At 43.3% G+C, this 23,173-nt stretch overlaps 1 protein-coding gene and 1 long non-coding RNA gene across 2 annotated transcripts; both read right to left on the reverse strand.

The window, feature by feature from the left end:
• Positions 1-1,210: 1,210 nt before the first annotated feature.
• LOC124259979 lies at positions 1,211-3,692 on the reverse strand. Its single transcript, XR_006893972.1, has 2 exons — positions 2,373-3,692; positions 1,211-2,198 (listed from the first exon to the last, which is right to left on the reverse strand). It is a non-coding gene; the product is annotated as an uncharacterized LOC124259979 (long non-coding RNA).
• Positions 3,693-4,026: 334 nt separating this feature from the next.
• Positions 4,027-22,940, reverse strand: LOC124259982 (cell wall protein PRY3-like). The gene is given in 12 exon segments (XM_046694206.1): positions 4,027-4,111; positions 4,287-4,608; positions 5,501-5,575; positions 6,042-6,321; positions 11,255-11,326; positions 11,784-11,793; positions 12,095-12,464; positions 13,036-13,099; positions 13,101-13,216; positions 13,612-13,689; positions 14,356-14,596; positions 22,608-22,940. Coding segments are annotated over 11 exon segments (1,719 nt in total). The 5' UTR covers positions 22,866-22,940; the 3' UTR covers positions 4,027-4,111; positions 4,287-4,453.
• Positions 22,941-23,173: the final 233 nt, after the last annotated feature.

Consider the following 23,173-nt stretch of genomic DNA (forward strand, 5'->3'; position numbering starts at 1 on the left):
ACCGATCATTAACGTTTAGTGTCTGCAGAAAGGTGTTGCAAACCACAGACTGAGACACACTGAACCCACTAGCTACCCCTCGCTGTGCCAGTTTGATGCATGCACGTAGCCTCGAGGCGTTCATCACGTTATAGACAATCTGATCACAAATACTGCATGAAACAAGCGTTAACAGCTTACGTGTTACTGTGGATAATTGAAAACCAACGTACTAATTGCCCAGGGCGATTTCTCGACCTACAAAGAAGTGTCAAAATCTAGAATGACCGCCCACCCACGTGGTTGATCCACGTCCACGTCAGTGCTTCCGGTGTGGTAGAACGTCATGATTATATTATTTACTCTCCATATAAAAGGAGGGTCCGTGGAATACAATCGTCATGACAATTAGTCCAAACTTTATTAAAAAAACGCCAGTAATATCACTATACAGCCCAACAAAAGTGTATTTGTTGTTTCATCACATACATTGACTTATATTTATAACAGGGTACACGGACATAGATAGGTTACAGAGCCTACCCCGATGTGTGGCCCACGAGACACACAGGTTGGAACTTATTGTATGTGCCTGCGTCCAATTATATTTATGGTGTGTGTGCGTGCGCGCGCGCTTATGTGTGTTGTTATTTGCATAGAGCGACACTTCGATATAGATTCTAACTTTATAACGGTGTAGGAATCTGCATCTAAACGTCGCTCTATGCAAAGTTCTTATCCTAAAAATTGTAAAATTTAAATAAATAAACACACGTGTGTGGGGGTGGGTCAAAATAATAGAACGAGACTCCATGCTCGTTCTTGAGTATTACGTCGATAAAACATAACGTAATAGTGTATTATGAAAATACATATGACGAAGCATACAATTTTAAGGATAACAACTTCTTGTTAATTGTAAGATGATATTACTGGCGCTTCAATCACTCTCATGTATAACTCGAGGTTTGACTGCGTTCTTGAACTTAAGTGAGTGAGTGAGTATAGTTTTACTCTGCTTTCAGCAATATTCCAGCAACATCACGGCGGGGGACACCAGAAATGGGCTTCACACATTGTACCCATGTGGGGATTCGGCGTGACGAGCGAACGCTTTAACCACTAGGCTACCCCACCGATTTAAACCCTGAATTTCATACTGCTTATATTGCTGGAATATTACTGAGTGCGTCGTTAAACAACAAACAAACACACAAAAAACGCAGTGTTATTGATTGAGAAAGAGTTTTAATTTCATTAATCAATAAAATAACAACACAATATAAATTGATCATGAAAAGACATGAACTGATCATACGGCAACAAGTGTATATCATTAGGAAGAATTGTCTGATACAGACATGGGAACGCATCTACACAGCTACTAACGGCCCGCTGACACGCCAAGCAGTCTCCGGCCTGGCCCGGCTTCTCAAAGTGTTCTCAACGGTATGCCTACTGTAATTACAGTTAAAATATGGGAGACACAGATATCCTAGCACAAAGATCGATCTGTCATCATCCTGCGTGCTCGAATGCATGCAAATTCACAGGAGCCCGTCTACCTGTGAATAAAAACACTTCGAAGCCTCATTAAACGTGAAATCCCGGGATAGGAAATTAAATATATCCGGTTAACCGTAGTTCCAGAAAAACGGCGTGTCGATTCTGCACCAGGATAACGGTTTTGATGGGAGTTGCATTGCCTAAAACGATATATCATGTTAACCGTATTCCAAGAATAGTGAGCATGGTTTTACGACACTTTTAGCAATATCCCAGCAATATTACGGCGGGAACAAAAGACATTTCTTAGAGATTCCCCGGGCAGTGAAATTATTCTTTTCCAAAAATAGAAGAATGCATCTTTAACCGACCTCAAATCAGCATGTGATACGATTGCTGAAACGATCTAGGACCTTATAATTGTATATAACATTATTGTTTGTGTTAATATTCCAAAATAAATCCTAATACATTTATAAAACAGGTTCTTACAATCTTGACCTGTGAAAATCCGGGTTAGAATTGGTTTTCAGCAGCCCATGTTTGAAAGAGGCGCTAATGGATTCGGCATGTCATCGTACGGAAATAGCGATGGCGTCAATCACTGGATAGTCTGGTCCAGACTCGATTATTTACAGACCATCGTCAAATAGCTGGAATATTGCTAAGTGAGGCGTTAAACAACAACAAAAGCTCTTACAATCCTATACCACCTAAGGGGCGGTGGGGTAGCCTAGTGGTTAAAGCGTTCGCTCGTCACGCCGAAGACCCGGGTTCGATTCCCCACATGGGCACAATGTGTGAAGTCCATTTCTGGTGTCCCCCGCCGTGATATTGCTGGAATATTGCTAAAAGCGGCGTAAAATCCAAATCACTCACTATACCACCTAAATACCTTACATAATGTTAATTGCCTCCTCCCATTATCGCTGCGAGTACATGTATTGCACGCCATACAGGAAGAACACAGTACTGAAGTAACTGTACCATGGAAGGTCACGTGACCATATAGTAATTCTCGAAGCCATTTATATAAATGTCTGCTGGACAGGGGTTAACAGTGGTTAAACAGGATGTGTATGATTAGCGGATTATCAACTCATTAATATCATATTATTAAAACAATAGACGGTTTCAATCAACATTGGTTATGAATTGCTGGGTCACATCTTAATCCTTACAGTCATTCAGCCATCATGAATGATAACATTATCAGTTCGTTCCCAGAGCTAAAACAAAGGCAGGTTATGGAGCTTTGGCGAGTATTAGAGTTAGCATGACTACCAGAGGGGTTGAAACACACAAGAAAGAAGAGGCAAGAATTCGCACAAGGTGTGCGTAATATCGTGTATATTGCTCTTTTTACTTTTATTTTGTCAACAAAGAGCTAATATTATCTTTGTTTGCAAAATATTTCCCATATCCATTCACCGAACCAATCAACCCTATTGGAAAGATATGTTCACATTTGTAGCTTAACTACGAATTCTTTGTACCCATGTAACTAAATGCTCTCAGTCTGGACTGAAGGTGCAATGCTATATTGACAGATCAACCGTGCAGCCAGAGTAGGAATATTGCTTATATCAGTTACATAACTTGGGGCGGTATTGCTATATTTACCACAAGAATGTTTTACATTGTATGTTCGTCAGTGATTGCCAGTGTTTACAGATTCAAGAGAAAAATACTGCCAGGCATGAGAATGTACACACCATGTTTGATGGTGGATAGAAATGGAAAAACATGTTATTTGGTAAGAGTGATTATACGGGTCAAAATGGTGTGTTTTCGGGTTTTTTATGTTTTCATTGTTTCGGTGACTGTGGTATTTTTGAACGTATTTCGTTACATCCGATTTGAAGTTTATACTTTCTTCTGTCTGGCAGTTTATACGGAATAACATTTATCAATAAAGGCATGTCAATGGGGCTTTTACAAAAATAGTTCAGAATAATGTTTTTAAAAAAACAAACATATTACAACGTCTTTTCTTATTTTGACTTAAAACTAATCACAATCTAGTTATGATTGGCAGATAGTTTCAATGATTATTCTTTTCGATCTTGTATACCTGGATGTCGTAGTACAAAACAACCTTAGCGCTAAGACTACCTTAGGTCAATGTTAAGGTATGGGAGTAGCGCACCTTAGCGCTAAGACTACCTTAGGTCAATGTTAAGGTATGAGAGTAGCGCACCTTAGCGCTAAGACTACCTTAGGTCAATGTTAAGGTATGAGAGTAGCGCACCTTAGCGCTAAGACTACCTTAGGTCAATGTTAAGGTATGAGAGTAGCGCACCTTAGCGCTAAGACTACCTTAGGTCAATGTTAAGGTATGAGAGTAGCTTAGCACCTTAGCGCTAAGACTACCTTAGGTCAATGTTAAGGTATGAGAGAGTAGCGCACCTTAGCGCTAAGACTACCTTAGGTCAATGTTAAGGTATTGTAGAGTAGCGCACCTTAGCGCTAAGACTACTAAAAACTACCTTTAGGTCAATGTTAAGGTATGAGAGTAGCGCACCTTAGCGCTAAGACTACCTTAGGTCAATGTTAAGGTATGGGAGTAGCGCACCTTAGCGCTAAGACTACCTTAGGTCAATGTTAAGGTATGGGAGTAGCGCACCTTAGTGCTAAGCGCTAAGCACCTTAGCGCTAAGACTACCTTAGGTCAATGTTAAGGTATGGGAGTAGCGCACCTTAGCGCTAAGACTACCTTAGGTCAATGTTAAGGTATGGGAGTAGCGCACCTTAGCGCTAAGACTACCTTAGGTCAATGTCAAGGTATGGGAGTAGCGCACCTTAGTGCTAAGGCTGCTTTGTACAAGGGCCCCCATAACACACCAGGAAGGGACAGGGTACAAAGGCTAGTGTGGAAGTACTCTGGAAGTTTGGACGTTCCACGTTACAAATGAACATTGAGCGCCTGGAATGTATTTCATGAGGTCGTGGGTTGTTTGTGCGGGGATTACTTCTTTGGCGGAAGGACGTTGTCTCTGTACTGCCCGATGACGTTTCCGGGTGGTCTGTAGACGGCAACAACGATGACCTTTCCACCTTGACCTTTGGCCTTACCAACACCAATCTCTTTGCTCCCTTTCCAGACCACCTGAGTAAAATGACCTGTAACAAAGCATGAGTGAAATGATTCTCTTGGTTCTATCAGAAACTAGACTGACGCACAAAAGAAAGTACACATCTGGTGATTTGGGATTATTTTCCATAAACGAAAATATTTTGAAAAGAGTTACTTCGACATACAAGTCACTGTTGTGAAAAGGACACCACATATATCCCCTACAGTGATATTAGTGCAGAGAAAGTAGATGGTTTAAAACACAAATCATTCCCACACTGACTCGAGTTAGTGCAATATGAAGTTATAGCATAAAACAAGAATGGCTTCTAAGAAGGTCAAAGAGCAAGAGTTGCGCCCCCTGGGCATGCCGGAAATCTATGGTTGGTAGGTTGGTTGGTTGTTTAACGCCACACTCAGCAATATTCCAGCTATATGGCAGCGGTCTGTCAATAATTGAGTCTGGACCAGACAATCTAGTGATCAACAGCGTGAACATCAATCTGCACAACTGAGATACGATGACATGTGTCAACCAAGTCATCGAGCCTGACCACCCGATCCCGTTAGTCGCCTCTTACGACAAGCATGGGTTACTGAAGAACAATTCAAACCCGGATCTTCACGGGTCGGAAATCTATTATACACTGGAGTCGAATCCAGGTTTACAGTGTAATTGGATTTGTCAACGTGGTAAACATCTAGGCTATGTATGACTTTGGGCATTCCTACAACTTTTTTCTACTGTTCAAAAAGCGACTTGTTGATCACTGGATTGTCTGGTCCCGGCTCGATTATTTGCGTTAAACAACAAACAAACAAATCAAAGTGTCCTGAATCCAGCACACATTCTCAATGGCTATATGTTTGTACTTGAATCCCCTGAAATAATATCATCGGATCTGGATTTGCAAGTGTTGGGGAAAGAGGTAAACGTACCTGTTGCCATAGAGCGCTCCGACCTGTAGTCGTGCTTGCTGATTTCACTGTACCACTGGTCAGTCACCTCTTGACCTGCAACACACACGTGACCGTGTAGCAATCACGTCGCCCTGTTTTATGACATCATCGTCATAGGGTCAGAACGTCTACCGAAAATAACTTCTCGCTATAGGTGTCTTTGAATGCCGCCCAAAGAACAGTGGTTGATGACAATGAGAGTTTCTGTATTATAATTTGCCAGCATATAACCGTCATTAAACTTTATATAACGAACTATTAGCTGTAGCGGATCGAGGGCGGTGGGGTAGCCTAATGGTTAAAGCGTCCACTCGTCACGGTGAAGACCCATGTTCGATTCCCAACATGGGTACAATGTGTGAAGCCCATTTCTGGTGTCCCCCGCCGTGATATTGCTGGAATATTGCTAAAGGCGGCGTAAAACCATGCGTGAAGCCTGTTCCTGGTGTTCCCAGCCGTGCTAGAGCTTGAATATTGCGAAAACCGTCGTAAAACCACATTCACTAACTCACTCACTTACTAGAAAAATCTCCACCGCCGGTTGACCATTTACAGGCGATGTTTTCTCCAATCCTCTCCCCGTTGAATATGCACTGACTGTGTTGGAAGGTACCGGTAGATGCCAGGTGCTCCGCCCACTTCTGCGCATGCCCACTCAGCTCCTTGCTGTGCTTCAGTTTGGAGGCGCCATGTTTGTCTCGCAGCTTGTTGTGGACCTTCACCGCTCCGTCGATGAAGTCGCTCATTTTTTCGGGCTTTTTGGGCTTGCGTTCTTGCGAGGAATCGCTAGAGCTGCTACTCTGTAAACACAGATCACATTACATACACATCCAGTTACATGTGTGAGCTATCCGGAATATCTTTATGTTATTTTTTTCTATCTACATATTTTTATGGGATGTAGGTGTAATGATCCAGGCAGTTTAAGAAAGGGGAGTGCACATGATGCCCATTTGGGGGTGAATGTTGAGCTCAACGAAGGGGGGTGGTACACACTCCAAAACACAATAAAATATACAGCCCAAACCCCACCCAACTCTCCAAGGGGGGTGGTACACACTCAAAACACAATAAAATATACAGCCCAAATCCCACCCAACTCTCCAAGGGGATGGTACACACTCCAAAACACAACAAAATATACAGCCCAAACCCCCAGTCAACTCTCCAAGGGGGGATGATACAGACTCCAAAACACAACAAAATATACAGCCCAACCCACCCCCCAACCCCCAACTCTCCAATGGACGCCAACGTGTCATTTACATTGCGTATTGTACGCAGTTACACAGCCTATTCTCAGCATGAATACACTGAAGATACGGACAGTGTCCACGAGACTATGTACACATGTGAATACGTGTTTATTCAAAATAAGATCAATATGAAACTCAAATGTTTATGATCACGTGTAATTTAAATTGTATTTGTCAACTGTATCATAGGCCTTATGGCCCAAATACTACTGAATAAACTTCTCAGTTCTCAGGATACGTGTTGAGATCTATATCTGAAAAATCGATATATTGCAATGTGTGTTAGCTCTCCCCTCTGAGGACTCGGCTTGAAGTAAATATAATGAAGCTCAGCTCCGGTGTGACTCCCCCGTGAATGGCTAGTATATTGTCGCAATTCCCTACAGTAGTGAAGGTACCGGTTAGAAGGTTAGAACTGAACTTCACCAACCCATGCTTGCCGTAAGAGGCCACTGACACGTGACTTAGTTGACACATGTCATCGTGCCCAATTGAATATGTCGTTGCTCATGATATTGATCACTGGATTGTCTGATGAGGACTCGATTACTTACAGACCGCCACCATATAGCTGGAATGTTGCAGGGTGCTGCGTTAAACACTGAACTATCTTCTCACTCACTCATTCACTGACCGCCTCCGTGGTGTAGTGGTTAGAGCGTCCGCCCGGAGAGCGGAAGGTCGCGGGTTCGATCCCCGACCGCGTCATACCAAAAGACGTTAAAATATGGTACTTGTTGGTCCCTGTCTGGCGCTCTGCATTAATGGGTACAACAAGGACTGGTCGGCTCGGAGTCAGTATAATGTGTCTGAGTGGGGTATTCATGCTTCACTGCGGCATGGTATCTCAGTGGGCTAGCACTATAAAACCAGCTTAAGTCTGGGCTGTGCACATACACATACACACGCATGCACGTCGTCATATGAGCAACATACCCAATTTCACCTCACCTCACTCATTCACTCACTCACTCACACAAGCACCCACCACCCGCTAATGTCATGCTGCAACACGAACAGGACCCTTTCATCTGCGCGCATCCTGCACATAGACATGAAGGTTAAATCCACCACACACAAGGTAAGAGTTATCAGGGATAATCTACAATAATCTACGTCTTCTATTCTCCCTGGAGTTATGTATCATCGATGACTCCACGAACTGCTCAAGGACATCGATAATTGCCCCACACCACAAAGCGCCGAGTCAGCAAATTCGGCCAACGGTCACTCCAACCTGCTGACCGCTAGCTGGCCTGTCTGGCATCGATTTATTGACTTTGGTCAGTAAGGGCAGTGCAAAACAGGATGTTGTCCTTCGATAGCAATTAGACTGACTGAGTTTGGTTTTACGCCGCTTTTAGCAATATTCCAGCAACATCACGGCGGGGGACACCAGAAATGGGCTTCACACATTGTACCCATGTGGGGATTCGAACCCGTGTCTTCGGCATGACGAGCCAACGCTTTAACCACTAGGCTACCCCACCGCCCCGATAGCAATTAGAACATCTGCTGAGCGTCATGCCAGAAGATTCCAAGAATGCAAGTGAAGTAAAAAACTATTTGGGAACTTGTTAACAAGGAAACCGGACATTCAGGACGGTTCTTTCTGTTGACGGCGATATGTATTCAAAATGGCATCACCCGTACTAAGGATTCCTTAATCCGGACAACGCTTCTATGCGGATTAACGTGGTTATCACAAAACATGTTTTTTAATGACATGTATCTACACAAGTGGGTATGTTCGGGTTTGCGCTTCTCCTATATATTTTCCAGCAAAATCACGACGAGGAACACCAGAAATGGGATTCAATGTAGCCATATGAGGAATCGAACCAGGGTTATTGGCGGGAGGAGCGAACACGTTAACCACTTGGCCCTGTGAAGCCAGGGGAGCCTATTGTTCAGGTGTATTTATAATGGAGAAGGACGAGTGAGTGAGTGAGTGAGTTTAGTTTTACGCCGCATTTTTTAATATTCCAGCTATATGGCGGCAGCCTAGAAATAATCAAGTCTGGACCAGACAATCCAGTGATCAACAGCATGAGCATCGATCTGCGCATTTGGGAGCCGATGACATGTGTCAACCAAGTCAGCGAGCCTGACCACCCGACCCCGTTAGTTGCCTCTTACGACAAGCATGGGTTACTGAAGGCTCATTCTAACACGGACTTTCACGGGTGAGCAGGACGAAGATAGTGCTAAGTGTAAGTCCTATTAATCAATAACAGAAACTGCAGCATGTTGAGATGTGCATCATTATGAACATTAAAGAGTAACGACTTATACAGTTGACAACACTATAACAGTTTACAGTAGCTTGTAAATAGCTGACCTTGAAGAATTGTTATTCAGTAACCCATGCTTGTCGTAAGGTGCGACTAACGGATATCGATTTGAGGTGTGAAGCCAGGACGGGGTGTAGGGCAAGACGGGTGTTGAAAGAACGGATTGTATGGTAGAGATGGATTGTGGGGCTAGAGCAGGGTGTAGGACAAAGGCCAGTGTGTAGAGCAAGGAATGTGGGTTAGGACATGGTCGAGGTGTAGAAAAAGGACACTGTGTATACGGACTGGGTGCAAGACAGATGGGTAAGTATGTTCGGCAAGGATGGGTGTATGACAAGGGTGGATGTTGGGCAAGGATGGGTGTATGACAAAGGTGGATGTTGGGGTGGAATGGGTGTATGACAAGGGTAAATGTGGGTGGTATATGGCAAGGGTGGATGTTGGGCAAGAATGGGTGTATGACAAGGATGGGTGTATAAAGAGTAAATGTCGGGCAAGGATGGGTATATGGCAAGGGTGGATGTTGGGCAAGAATGGGTGTATGAAGGGTGGATGTTGGGCAAGGATGGGTGTATGACAAGGGGTAAATGTCAGACAGGATGGGTAGCAGAGGTATGACAATGACAAGGGTGGATGTTGGGCAAGGATGGGTGTATGACAAGAGTGAATGTAGGGCAAGGATGGGTATATGACAAGAGTAAATGTCGGGCAGGATGGGTATAAGGATGGATGTATATGGCAAGGGTGGATGTTGGGCAAGAATGGGTGTATGACAAGAAGGGTGGATGTTGGGCAAGGATGGGTGTATGACAATGTCAGGCAAGGGGTACATGTCGGGCAAGGATGGGTGAAGGATATATGACAAAAGGGGTAAAGAATGTGACCAGGACAAGGGCGGGTGTTGGGCAAGATAAGGATAAGGGTATGGGCATGGGTATGGGTGAAGGGCAAGGGTGGGTGTATGACAAGGGTGGATGTTGGGCAAGAATGGGTGTATGACAGGAGGGTTGATGTTGGCAAGAATGGGTGTATGACAAGGGTTGATGTTGGGCAAGAATGGGTGTATGACAAGGGTGGATGTTGGGCAAAGATGGGTGTATGACAAGGGTGGATGTTGGGCAAAGATGGGTGAAGGACAAGGGTGGGGGTTAGACCACGGAAGGCGAGGACTGGATGAGGGTGAAAGACTGCGGTGAAAGATGTGCGGCGGAGACGTGTCTGAAGGCAACGATCAGGGAATGACCGCGATGATCAGCCACAGTCTGGGCCTGCAGCCTGTGTTGAAAAATGTTTCAATGTAGCTTGATATCAATACACAATTATCAAGTTAAAACATACCATCTACTAATCTTACCTTCAGGATTTTCCGAAAATCCATGTTTTTCCTTAACATCTACAGATACACAGGCGCTGTATCTCTCTAAGCCCGCAGCCCAGACACATCAGAATATAAGCCCGTATTATTGATTTTCTGGAATCGCGGGGGGCCGTCAGTTTGAGATAAGGACCCTATAGCAACCCTAAATTACTGCAATCTCGGAGCACTTGCTGACGTTTCAGGCGCCATTAAGTCAGCACCGTCACTTCTGCATTATGTACGCAACACTGTTCAACTTTATTCCATGTCTGACGATAAACGGAACTAGGCACAAACAATGTATCTATTCGACGGTCAATGTGAGTGAGTATGGTTTTACGCCGCTCTTTGCACATTCCAGAAATAACACGGCAGGGGACACCAGAAATGTACCCACTCTTCCGCGTGACGAACCCGGGTCTTCGGCGTGACGCGCGAACGCTCTAACCACTAGGCTACTACACCGCCCGAAGGTCAATGTGAAATCGTTTGCTTTTTGTCCTGTTGTGGAAAGCTTCCTAGTTCCCAATCCCGACTGCTGACTTACAAGATGACTTACATACTGACTTACATGCCAATCGGATGGTGTTTTGTCATATTCTGATGGCGACAAAGTATGCTATATACTAGGGGTTTGCCTGGTTCAGAATCGATCATTCACACACGGTAGAAACAAAAGGTATCATTTTCTGGGTGGACGTTACAACTATACACAGGCTATAAACCAGAGGTTTGCCCGGTCCAGATTTTACCATTCATACACAACATAAAACAGAATTCATCTTTTTCTGGGTGGGACGTTACATCTAGCGTACACCTTTCGTACCTTTGATCGACCCTTCTTCTTCCCTTGCGGACTAGAACCTTTAAACGGAGATCTCCCGATGCGAAGTTTGCTCTGTAACAGACATTGTACTCGGGTAATGCGTTTATAGGTAAAACACTACATGCAAAAAGGGAAATAACTGATGATACTAAATGTCAGTTGCCTTGCTTGTTCTGTGAAATATTCACAAAAAACACTCTTACTTGTTCTGTGAAATATTAAAAAAAAACCTCTCCTATTAAAATCACATTCCTTTCTGAGTGAGTGAGTATGGTTTTACGCCGCTTTTAGCAATATTCCAGCAATATCACGGCGGTGGACACCAGAAATGGGCTTCACACATTGTGCCCATGTGGGAATTCCTCTCTGACACACAACAGATCAATGTTTTCACATAAGACACCACCAATATCATCACATATTTCACAGATAAATTGTCCCAATAATGAAGTCCTCAAAATGGTGTTTCCACAACATAGTCCCCTGAAAAGTAGTCACTTTGGACTTTCCTCATATTTAGATGACGAACCGTGATAACACTGAAACACATCCCAGTTACGTTGAGCCATGCTCTTTATACCAGTCACTGGTTTGTCTGGTCCAAGCTCGATTATTAACAGACCGCCGTCATGTAGCTGTAATATTGCAGCGTTTTTAACAAGAAACAAACATCTCTGAATTAGACCCATGTCAACCCCTGGATGTTGGCGTGACCAGAAACGGTACAGCTAAATACACACGTGTTTATCGTTTGGCATCTATTGTCTATTACATGCCTATAAGTTTTGATGACCAATCCAACTTGTAGTGATCATTCATGAGATTATTCAACATGCTCACATCAAAATCCCTGAAGGGTCTCCGGCCATAGCACCACTTGAGCCGCCATAACTACTAGTACTTCCGCCTGACGTCACTTCCTCTTTCCGGTTGACTATCTTCTCTCCGTCTGGTTTGATGATCGTCTCCTCTGTTATTTTCTTCGTGACCTTATTGGGCCCGACACCTTCCGTGACGGTAAACGTCCGGACACTTCTTGACTCCGACTTGTGGAAGCCCCCACTGCCCTGAGAGGGGTGACTAGAAAAAGAGCTGTCTTTGAAGAAGTCTTTGCGCATGTCTTCAAATCGAGTTTTGAAAGGACCTCCGCTGTCGCGTGACGTCACCACATGCCTTCCGCCATCGCTGAAACCGGCTGGCTTTGTGTCGGCTGAAATCAGAGAAACAATATATTCTGTGTTATCCGTTATAGGAACGTGGCCTGGTGTTTAGTATTCAGTATAAAATACCCAGAGCTTCAATTCACAAAACAATCTTAGTACCATGTCTATTTGTTGTCGTTGTTGTTGTCGAACGCCGCACTCAGCAATAATCCAGCTATATGGCGGTTTGTAGATAATAGAGTCTGGACCAGACAATCCAGTGATCAACAGCATGAGCATCGATCTCCACAATTGGGCACGGTTATCGTTACTCCGATGCTTCAACACTGACTTACAGTTAAACAGTTTCGTCGAACGAGGCCTTTAAGCGTTAATTGCTAATTTGTACAAATCCTAACGCGAGTGTTTTTTTTGTAGAGGGGAACAGACGCTTACATCAAACTTGCTAAGACAAGGGTCCCGTTTCACAAAGCGATCGTTGCGAAAGGCTTCGTAAGTCTATAATTAAAACACCATGTCAAACCATACGAGTCGTAACCTTTCACGAAACCTGCATGAAACGTCTTCTATTTTCCGAACACCAGATATATTTATATGTGTGATAAACAAAGTACTCACGGGCTTTTTCCTTGATTACAATTTTGCCGTCTTTTGGTGGGAGGACGTTCCTGGCAAAGTCCCCCCATCATGTTGCCGGCGGGGCGATAGTTGGCTACCACGATGATCTTTCCGTCCCGGGTCTGGGCCTTCCCCACCCCCACCTCCTTGCTGCCCTTCCATACCACCTGGGTGAAGTGACCTGCAGGTGACACACGTAATAGAGGTATGTTAGCAACTGGCAACCTACCCCTGGTTCCATTCGCCAACACAGCTTCGTTTCAGAAGTGACGTCATGAGCTCCCTGTCTAATATCGGTAACATAGCACAGAATTTCTCTCGCTCATGAGAGTTATCTGATTGGATGGCTATCTCTTTAGTCATTGACGTCATACTTCGGTTCACCAGGACAATGTGACGTCACTGGAGTGTTGTGTCCAGAATATTAATCACAATATAATTTAGATTTACACTAGGTGATCGAGGATGTAGACTGTCGTCTAGACAAATATTATAGATTAATATGATGACCTGTGTTTCGAAACTGTGCCGCATTTCCATATTGACAAACCTGTGTTCTTTACATGCGATGTTTACCTGAGCTCAAGCTTCGTGGTTCTCCGCCGAATGTATGCATCTTCACCTCGCTATACCACTGGTCAGTGACCTCTTGACCTGCAAGACGACGTGTCACATATTTCAATCACATTATGATAACTTTCCGAATAATATTTTTTTTCCATTTATCCATTCTTTGATATTACTCGAGAAACAATCTTGCTGTGTTAAAAGCAATACTTTGTTAAGAAATATATTTTGAGTTTGACCATCTACGAAATGGATTTGGCCATTCAAATCAGCAAAGAGGCTGACATCACATGAAAACGAACGGTAAGTATGTTGTTTGTTCTATCACAGAATTTCTGCAAAGGTTTTCCAAAGGTTATGGTCTTTCAAAACATCCAGTGAGGTTTGGTGATCCAGGCAGGGGCGTAGCTACCATCACACAAAAGCCCGGGCTTACACGTGATTGTTGCTAAATAGGTTGGGCAAGCCCTCAATACTATCTAAATATAACGCTTAGCAACCTATCGGGCTTACACCAAAAAATGGCTTCCTACGCGCCTGCCAGAAAACCAGTAAATGTTTTCTTATTCTTTTGACGTGGTTCATAACCGATGTGCGTGCGTGCGTGCGTGTGTGTGTGCGTGCCACTGATATGTGGTCCTGAGCGACGTTATACAACGTCATCCTGGAAGCCACTCCAACGTTATCGAAGAAGCCAGGTCGAGTTCTGAAAGTTTACCTGTGTATGCGTCAGGTCGAGTTCTGAAAGTTTACCTGTGTATGCATCAGGTCGAGATGACCACTTCATGGCGATATTCTCCCCCAGTTTTTCTCCCTTCAGAGAGTCGTTGCTGTGTTGGAATGTGTTAGTTAAGGCAAGATGGTCCGCCCACTTCTGAGCCGTCGATGACAGGTCTTTGCTGTGCGATAGTGGCGACGCCTGGTGGCGAGATCGGTACTCGTTGTGAGCCTTGACAACCTCGTCTATGAACTTCCGGTCCGACATGTTTTGTCCCTGAAAATGAAAAACATAATTGTAGCTATAAAACATGAAATTCCTGGTTCCAATATCTGGTGCGTTATTTGTATCACTCGTAAAGGAAGCTAGGCGTTATAACGTACGGTTAACGGTATTGATCACCGTCTCTGGTCAGTGAAGGCGCTTTTAACACTTGTATTGTTTTGTGTCTTCGTTTATTTGGTGACCCAATTAAATCTTGTAGGACCGACCATCAACTGATTTTAACCCATTATGATACCACAGCTGTGATTTTCTAACACGGCTACGTCATATGACTCGAAAAGACGGTACTTGTTGTCAACCTTCCTGGCGCTCGGCGTTAAGAGACCGCCTCCGTGGTGTAGTGGTTAGAGCGTCCGCCCGGAGAGCGGATGGTCGCGGGTTCGATTCCGTTAAGCCCAATGATGATTTCACCTCCCCTCACCTCGGCGTTAAGACTGACTGACTGACTGAGTTTGGGTTTTACGCCGCTTTTAGCAATATTCCAGCAACATCACGGCGGGGGACACCAGAAATGGGCTTCACACATTGTACCCATGTGGGGATTCGAACCCGGGTCTTCGGCGTAACGAGCCAACGTTTTAACCATTAGGCTACCCCACCGCCCCTCGGCGTTAAGAGAACAAAACACGGATTGGTCGCCTTGTATTGTTTTTGTTTGACATAAAATATAACACACTCCCTCACTCTTTGTACAAGCACATATACGAGCTGTTTGTTCGTTGGTTGGTTGGTTGGTTGTTTAACGCCACACTCAGCAATATTCCAGCTATATGGCGACGGTCTGTAAATAATCGAGTCTGGACCAGACAATCCAGTGATTGATACCATGACCATCGATCTATGTAATTGGGATACGATGACATGTGTCAACCAAGTCAGCGAGCCTGACCACACGATCCCGTTAGTCGCCTTTTTGACAAGTGGTTGCTGCAAAGCAATTCTAACAGGGATGTCAGAGTCAGTATACTGTTTCTTGAAACGGTTTTCGTGTAAAAAACTACCGAACGATCTCTCATTGGGCTAGCAGTATGCAACCGACTTTGGTCCGGTGAGTGAGTGAGTGAGTTTAGTTTTACGCCACACTCAGCAATATTCCAGCTATATGGCGGCGGTATGTAAATAATCCAGTCTGGACCAGACAATCCAGTGATCAACAGCATGAACATCGATCTGCGCAATTGGGAACCGATGACATGTGTCAACCAAGTCAGCGAGAATGACCACCCGATCCCGTTAGTCGCCTTTTACGACAAGCATAGTCGCCTTTTATGACAAGAATGGGTTGCTGAAGACCTATTCTACCCCGGATCTTCACGGGTCACTTTAGTCCGGACTACTACAGACAACCACAGAGACACATGCAAGTCGTTATTTATGTGTAATAATCATAAACTCATCTTTACAACACATTTCACGTCATTTAACTCATATACAACGGTGACGCCTCGAGTTTATAATATAATAATACCGATTTAATTCAATGGATTTGTTTTATTATCAGAGCATATCTGAGGTTCCAATGCCCGGCCATCGGATCCTGACACGACTGAAGGACACAACCCTGCCAAGCGGATTGCACTTTTTAAGTTTTACTTTTACAATAATAGCTCAGAATTATTTATTTGATTGTTGTGAACGTTTTTTCATATGTGTTTTAATTATTATAATCACCGCTCGCATGTTTACTGTGACCGGATGTTCTGCGACCCTTATAACAACAGGGCATTACGATGACTCACTGACTGAGTTTGGTTTTACGTCGCTTTTAGCAATATTCCAGCAACATCACGGCGGGGGACACAGGAAATGGGCTTCACACATTGTACCCATGTGGGGATTCGAACCCGGGTCTTCGGCGTGACGAGCCAACGCTTTAACCACTAGGCTACCCCACCGCCCCGCATTACGATGAAGCATACCTGACCAGTGTGGACGTTTTGACTGCAAGGGACTCACATTATGACGCGACAAAACGGAAAGATCTGTTTTCCCGCGTGAGCGGGCATCTCATTGTTAACTATTTAGGGAAGTTGACCTTTATCATAAATTGTAGTTATGTAATGTGAATAACGAACTGCTTACGTTCGAATTCGGTGCTATAACAATGTAAATATATATATATGCTTTTGAATAACATTTGGACTTTGGACTTAAAACTTTTATAAATTCACACTTGATCCCGTCACTATATGGCTGGAATAATGCCGATGTGACGTAAAACCCAACTCAACTCAACTCAACTCAACTCAACCCAGTCATATCGTGGAGTCTTCACACGGCGGAAGTTTGTGAAATCGAAGCGTCCATAAAATCCAACTGTGACAGGAATAGGCGTCTTTTAATGAGTGTTCATGGGACAAGGATGATAAGTGTTTGTCCATAGGTTTGTTCAGTGACGTTTACGCGCAAGGTTTCCGCAGTCACAACCTGGGATATCAACAATGTGTAATTACGTCATATAATCTGCACAATGACACACTTTGATTTTTTTATCTATACCTTAGTCAACACCTAACAAATTGATGAACACAAAGACTTTTCTAGATTTCATCTTCTTTTCATTCTTTGATACAACGTTTCGGGGCCTGTTCCGGCCCCATCATTAGGTAAAACTAATGAACAGTAGCTGTTAATTGTGCCCATGACGTCACAATGCTATGACGACGCAATACATATGGATGTTAGAATGGATACAGCTTACAGGGCTAATAGAATACATGTTATGAATATATGAAATATTGTTTAATGCAACATTATTGGATTAATGCAGAAATGTACAGATACTTATTAATTAACAATCCTAGCTCAGGGCTAAATGACGAGCTCTTCCGGTGACATGTCTGCACCCCTACGTTCAGATGCACGTTGCCGTGAAAACAAAAGGTCTATAGTTTGAAGACGGTGTACGTTCGGATTAAACATTTTCTCTATATTATTTTAGTTACGTCTGTGATTAACGATAACCATATGGGGGCAATGTGAACGTCGCATTTCTACTGCCAACGTAAGTCTAGATCAGTACATTCAGATGAAGCTGACTAGTCGCGCGACATTCCACGGATGCATTGTGCGAATGTAAAGATTGTTTGATTGGGAGTCGAACTGGGATATTTTATCCGTCGAAAAATATAAACGTAATGTTTACACCAGTGATGTTAGACGAGTGAAGCACCTACAAACCAAGACACCGGGTGCTACGGAGTAGCTTACTATAGGAGGCTGTACGAGGCGATGACATGATTGACATCTGACATGCATCCTGACGTCAGTTACCAAAGGGTACGTTTGATAACGAGGGGGAAGACGAGAATGGCGTAGCGACGCTAATTACATTGTGACGTCATGAAAAAAGTGCACATTATCGTCTGATAAAGTACTGTCGGCGCCTTTGATCTTTCACCGAAGCATCTTAGAATGTTCGTTATAGCTAAAATGGATAGAATTATCATTAAAATGCCCGCATGTTATCAGAAATGAGCGGGCCACTGTAAATTGATAATGCCCCTAAATTGCCTGACGATGGGCCATTATCATGCCCGTTGTTAGGTGACGTCATAAGGAGCTCAGCTCTTGATGTTCAATCACCTACGGCTCGTTTGAACTTGGGTTTAATTTTGACGATATGTCTGACTCACATTCGTCACATGTACCTGTGCCATTATGCACTTTCTTGCCGGTGCCAACCTTAACAATTGTACCATAAATTGCAAAATGCAGCAATGAAAACATCGACTGGAAGTCTAACGTTGTTGAGTACTAAAAAGGCGGCTGGTAGTTTGGGCAAGGTCAAGGTCGAATGTCATCACTCTCAATAGTGACGTAATATGTTTTGTTCTATGAAGTTTCCATATTTGTAAAAAGTGGGTCAGTGACCTCCGTCGTTTGTTGTTAGCAATAAATGCTTCAAAACCGATGCCGTTGTTGGTTTTTATTTTCTTAAACATTCTATCCATTTTAGCTATAATAACGGTAACGCTATTTTTCAGGGCTTTTTTTCATTGGCAGAAGCCCTCGGTCTTTCCAACTGTAAATGAAAGACCTCGTGCTTCTGCAAATGATAATGCCCTGAAAAATAGCGTTACCCTTATATAAGTTTACCTGATTGTTTTGATGGTGTCGAATACTTCGGGATATGATAGTAAATCATCAAGCCAATGAGTCTAATACCTGGATCCGTTCAGTCGCTTCTTACGACCATCATTGGTTGACGGGGACTAGTTCTAATTGTACACTGTATATGGAGGCTTCGCCCTGCAGGAGACTTGCACCCATTATGAACTCAACATACGCGGATGAAATGAGTGTGATTCGACAGATTCTTCCTTTTCCTTTCATAAAGTAATGGTTGACGGGTTAGAACTGCCTAAATATCATTATGATTTTTCAAGTATACTGACATCCTAATAATGTTTACGTCTGGGTGAGTGAGTGAGTGAGTTTAGTTTTACGCCGCACTCAGCAATATTCCAGCTATATGGCGGCGGTCTGTAAATAATCGAATCTGGACCAGACAATCCAGTGATCAACAGCATGAGCATCGATCTGCGCAATTGGGAACCGATGACATGTGTCAACCAAGTCAGCGAGCCTGACCACCCAATCCCGTTAGTGGCCTTTTACGACAAGCATAGTCGCCTTTTATGACAAGAATGGGTTGCTGAAGACCTATTCTACCCCGGATCTCCACGGGTCTTACGTCATGGTGAAATAAAGATACTTTAGAATAGAGTCAGCTAGTACTCGTCCAGACTGGACCCGTGAAGATCAGGGTTAGAATTAGCCTTCAGTAACCAATGCTTATCGTAAGAGACGACTAACGGGATCGGGTGGTCAGGCTCGCTGACTTGGTTGACACATGTCATTGGTTCCCAATTGCATGGATCGATGCTCATGATGTCAATCACTGGATTGTGTGGTCTAGACTCGGTTATTTACAGACCTCCGTCATAGAGCTGGAAAAAACAAACAAGTAACACAAAGCGCGTTTTCCTTTCAAATTAAATCTTCTGTTGAGGAATCCCGGAGGAATTGTAGAGAATTCTGTAACGCATTCAGCCTTAAGAGGGACCATTTGATGTAGAGAGAGGGATGTGGAACAATAAAACTGTTATTTTACCAGAAATATCAAACATGTCATTTATATACTCAACATCAAACAATCTTTTAAGCTCCATCCCGACAACCCAGAAACTGACCTCTGTTGTTTTGGATCGCGGATCCACACAACTTAATCGTTAAATACCCAGCGTCATACGATTAGGGTCAACGCCGTTATCTACGACATTCACACCGGAAACGACGGAATCGTCAGCTTCCGGTTTCCTTGTTGGGAGTGTAATCTTTGTTGAAACGTATACAACATACAGTAGAACACGGATATAACGAACTCCAAGGGACCAAGAAATTTAGTTCGCTATATCCGGTGTTCGTTATTCACATTTGACCGCCATCTTGGATTGTAGAGATGTAGAGACACGTATATGCTGAGGCTACAAATCTTTATTCTTGTACATGTACATTGACATAACATTAAAATTCTGAATATATCATTCACAGACATTAGCTAGAACATGTTTAACAATCACAACAATCTCAACAATACATGTATATAACTTAATTACGTTTAACAAAGTCCACAATTTTGCTCTGCACACCACGTCTTGCAGACTTCATTTTGTCAACTGCTTCACAGACATCTGCAAGAGGGTCGAAGATAGAATTATCTGTACCTTCACAAACAAGTAGATGACGTAGTGTCTCTAATGCTGCATTGGCCTCAGCAAAGGATGGCTTCGGGCGAGGTTCATCATCTTCACTATCAGAGTTGGGAGCGGATGTGACAGTGGGCGTGGCAAACTGCTGGGCTACTGACGTCACAATCTCGTCTTCAGTAGGGCGTTCGAGACATCTGCGCTTTGTTTTGTTTGCCTTGGTTTTTACAGACACGTAATATCAACACAGTTACATTATGTTTTACCTGATTTCCTGTAAGATTGACCAAGTGAGTGAGTAAGTATGGTTTTACGCCATTTTCAGCAATATTCCAGCAATATCACGGCAGAGGACACCGGAAATGGGCTTCAGCGTGACGAGCGAACGTTTTAACCACTAGCCTGCCCTGCGAAACAGGGAAGGCGTGTGGCATCGGTTTATCGCCGCTTTGAAAGCGCCCTTCTTAAATCGTCCTGCCCGTGAAGATCCGGGTTAGAGTTGGTCTTCAGCAACCCATGCTTTCATGCTCGATGACTTAGTTGACACATGCGATCGTATCCCAAATGCGTAGAACAATGCTCATGATGTTGATCACTGGATTGTCTGGTACAGACACGATTACTTACAGACCGCTGACAAATAGCTGGAATATTGCTGAGTCCGGCGTTAAACAACAATCCTAAATCGTCCGTATTAACAAAGCTCCGGAAACATGGTGTTGGTGCAATGACACCTTGCGAGCCATACTGTCGGGTCACTGTGACCTCATGTGTACATGTAGGCGTTGCCGGAAGTACGCCTCCGGTAGGTGGGATTTCAACGTATTTTAGTTATAGGACAACATTAACGTTAGAGGATTAACAATAAACTGTCCCAGGTAGTAAACGTTTCATGCGGACCCGGCTTTCGGTTTAGAATTAATCTTAAGCGACCCACGTGGTCGTAAGGGGCGAGTTGTGGAATTGACTGGCCAGGCGCGCTGGCATGGTTGATGTTTGTCATCGCATTCAAATTGCGTGAATCGATGCTCATAGTGTCAATCACTGGATTGTCGGTTCTAATATTACATGCCACCGTCATATAACTAAATATTGCTGAATGTGGTGTTGATACTCAAACAAACAAAACTTTCAAGCGAATCCAGGTCGGTGACTTTACAGATCAGCGAATCCTGCATGCCTTGGGATGTTTACGCAGTAATCAGAAACATTAATTCCAGCTATATAATGATGGCCTGTAAAACAATCCATTGTAAACAATAACGAAAGTGATTTTCTATTTTGTTTGGTTTGTATTATTTCTACACGATATATGACAGTTGTCTGTAAAAACTCGAGTCTGGACAAAGTAATCCAATAAACCAGTGATTAACATCATGAGCATGATGAGTGTGACGACGACAAACATCCCCCAAGGCAGCGAGCTCGACCCCGTTAGCCATTCTATATATGATAAGCATGGGTTGGTAAGGTCAATTCCAACACGGTTACGAAAGCGATTGAAATCATAACAAACGTCACATCCACAACAAACAAATCCACACATCCATTTAGTCGCCTCGTCTAACAAGCATCTGTTGCTAGGAACTTATTACGGTTCCTAGGAACGTTTGATTAAATATATGAATTATATAACACAATAAATAGGGAATGCATTTCACAACAAGGAAATAAACTCCACTTCCTTACTGAATTTGTTTGTTACAGTTAGCTGGGCGTTCACCGGAAGACACGTTCTAGTAATAACTAAATTGTACTAACCTGAAATTTGGGAGAAATTTGTATTTTGAAGGTTGATCGCGACATGGTGTTGGTAACTGGTCCCGATGTAGCCAGGGTTTGGTGGATAATGTAGATATGGAGCTAAGTGACAGCACAGTTTAGTTCCGTCTTACCAGCTGAACTGAGGTCAAAGGTTACAGTGACACGCGCGGATTGGAAACACTCAAGTGGAGTTCGTCCTTCATCTTGTGATGGTTAATCATGCCCTGATTCATCTTCCATGCATACTTAACATATAATGATGCATCTAAATTTGGTATAAATTGCGCTTGATGGCATCCGGTTCTCGTCACTAGTAACGGTGGTAGTTAAATAAATATATACACCACAGACAGCGAAAATATTAAGATAAGATACTTCTAGCATGTATTTCTTGCGTTTGTACACCCATCCTTGGTTTTAAAGAATCTTTATTCACTTAGGTGCCTGCTTTACTTGATTAACAGGAGATGATGTTTCGGGTGTACTATTTGAATATATCTTTATCGCCAGGAAATAATCTCGATTACCTCCCGAAACTGATTCCACTGGGCCTGAGAGACAATAAGTAGATGAAAATTATAGGAATTGATTTTTGAAAACCAGCCATGAGACTGTTCTTCGCGAAAACATGATTTAAAAGTCATCACGTGTTCGTCATATGACCGACTACCGGAAACCGGAAGTTGTCCCACACTGTAACAACGCTGATGATAAGGGTGTTTGACCTTGACCCCAAAGGTGCCCCACCCATCATTACAGTACCCAGTGAGTATAATGACAAACATATACTGTTGCTATCACTGTTTAAGTGCACGATCCAGTCCAGTCACCATCTGTGTCATATGATACTGATGTTTAAGCATTATAGAATGATGACTGTCATTTTAGCCACAGATTATATTTGATTTGATTTGATTTGATTATTTGGGGTGGCACTGGTTGACTGACGCTTAGTCTCCGAAAGTATAGATTTTTTACCGAAACAAATAATTCCACTTAAATTGAAAAGGTGACCTATTTTAGAAGATTCTCCAAGATTCAGAACCTGAATAGCGAGTGAGCGAGTTTGGTTTTACGCCGCTTTTAGCAATAT

This window comes from Haliotis rubra, unplaced genomic scaffold, assembly GCF_003918875.1.
Source record: "Haliotis rubra isolate DU_JTF1 unplaced genomic scaffold, ASM391887v1 Scf746, whole genome shotgun sequence".
Classification (NCBI taxonomy): domain Eukaryota; kingdom Metazoa; phylum Mollusca; class Gastropoda; order Lepetellida; family Haliotidae; genus Haliotis; species Haliotis rubra.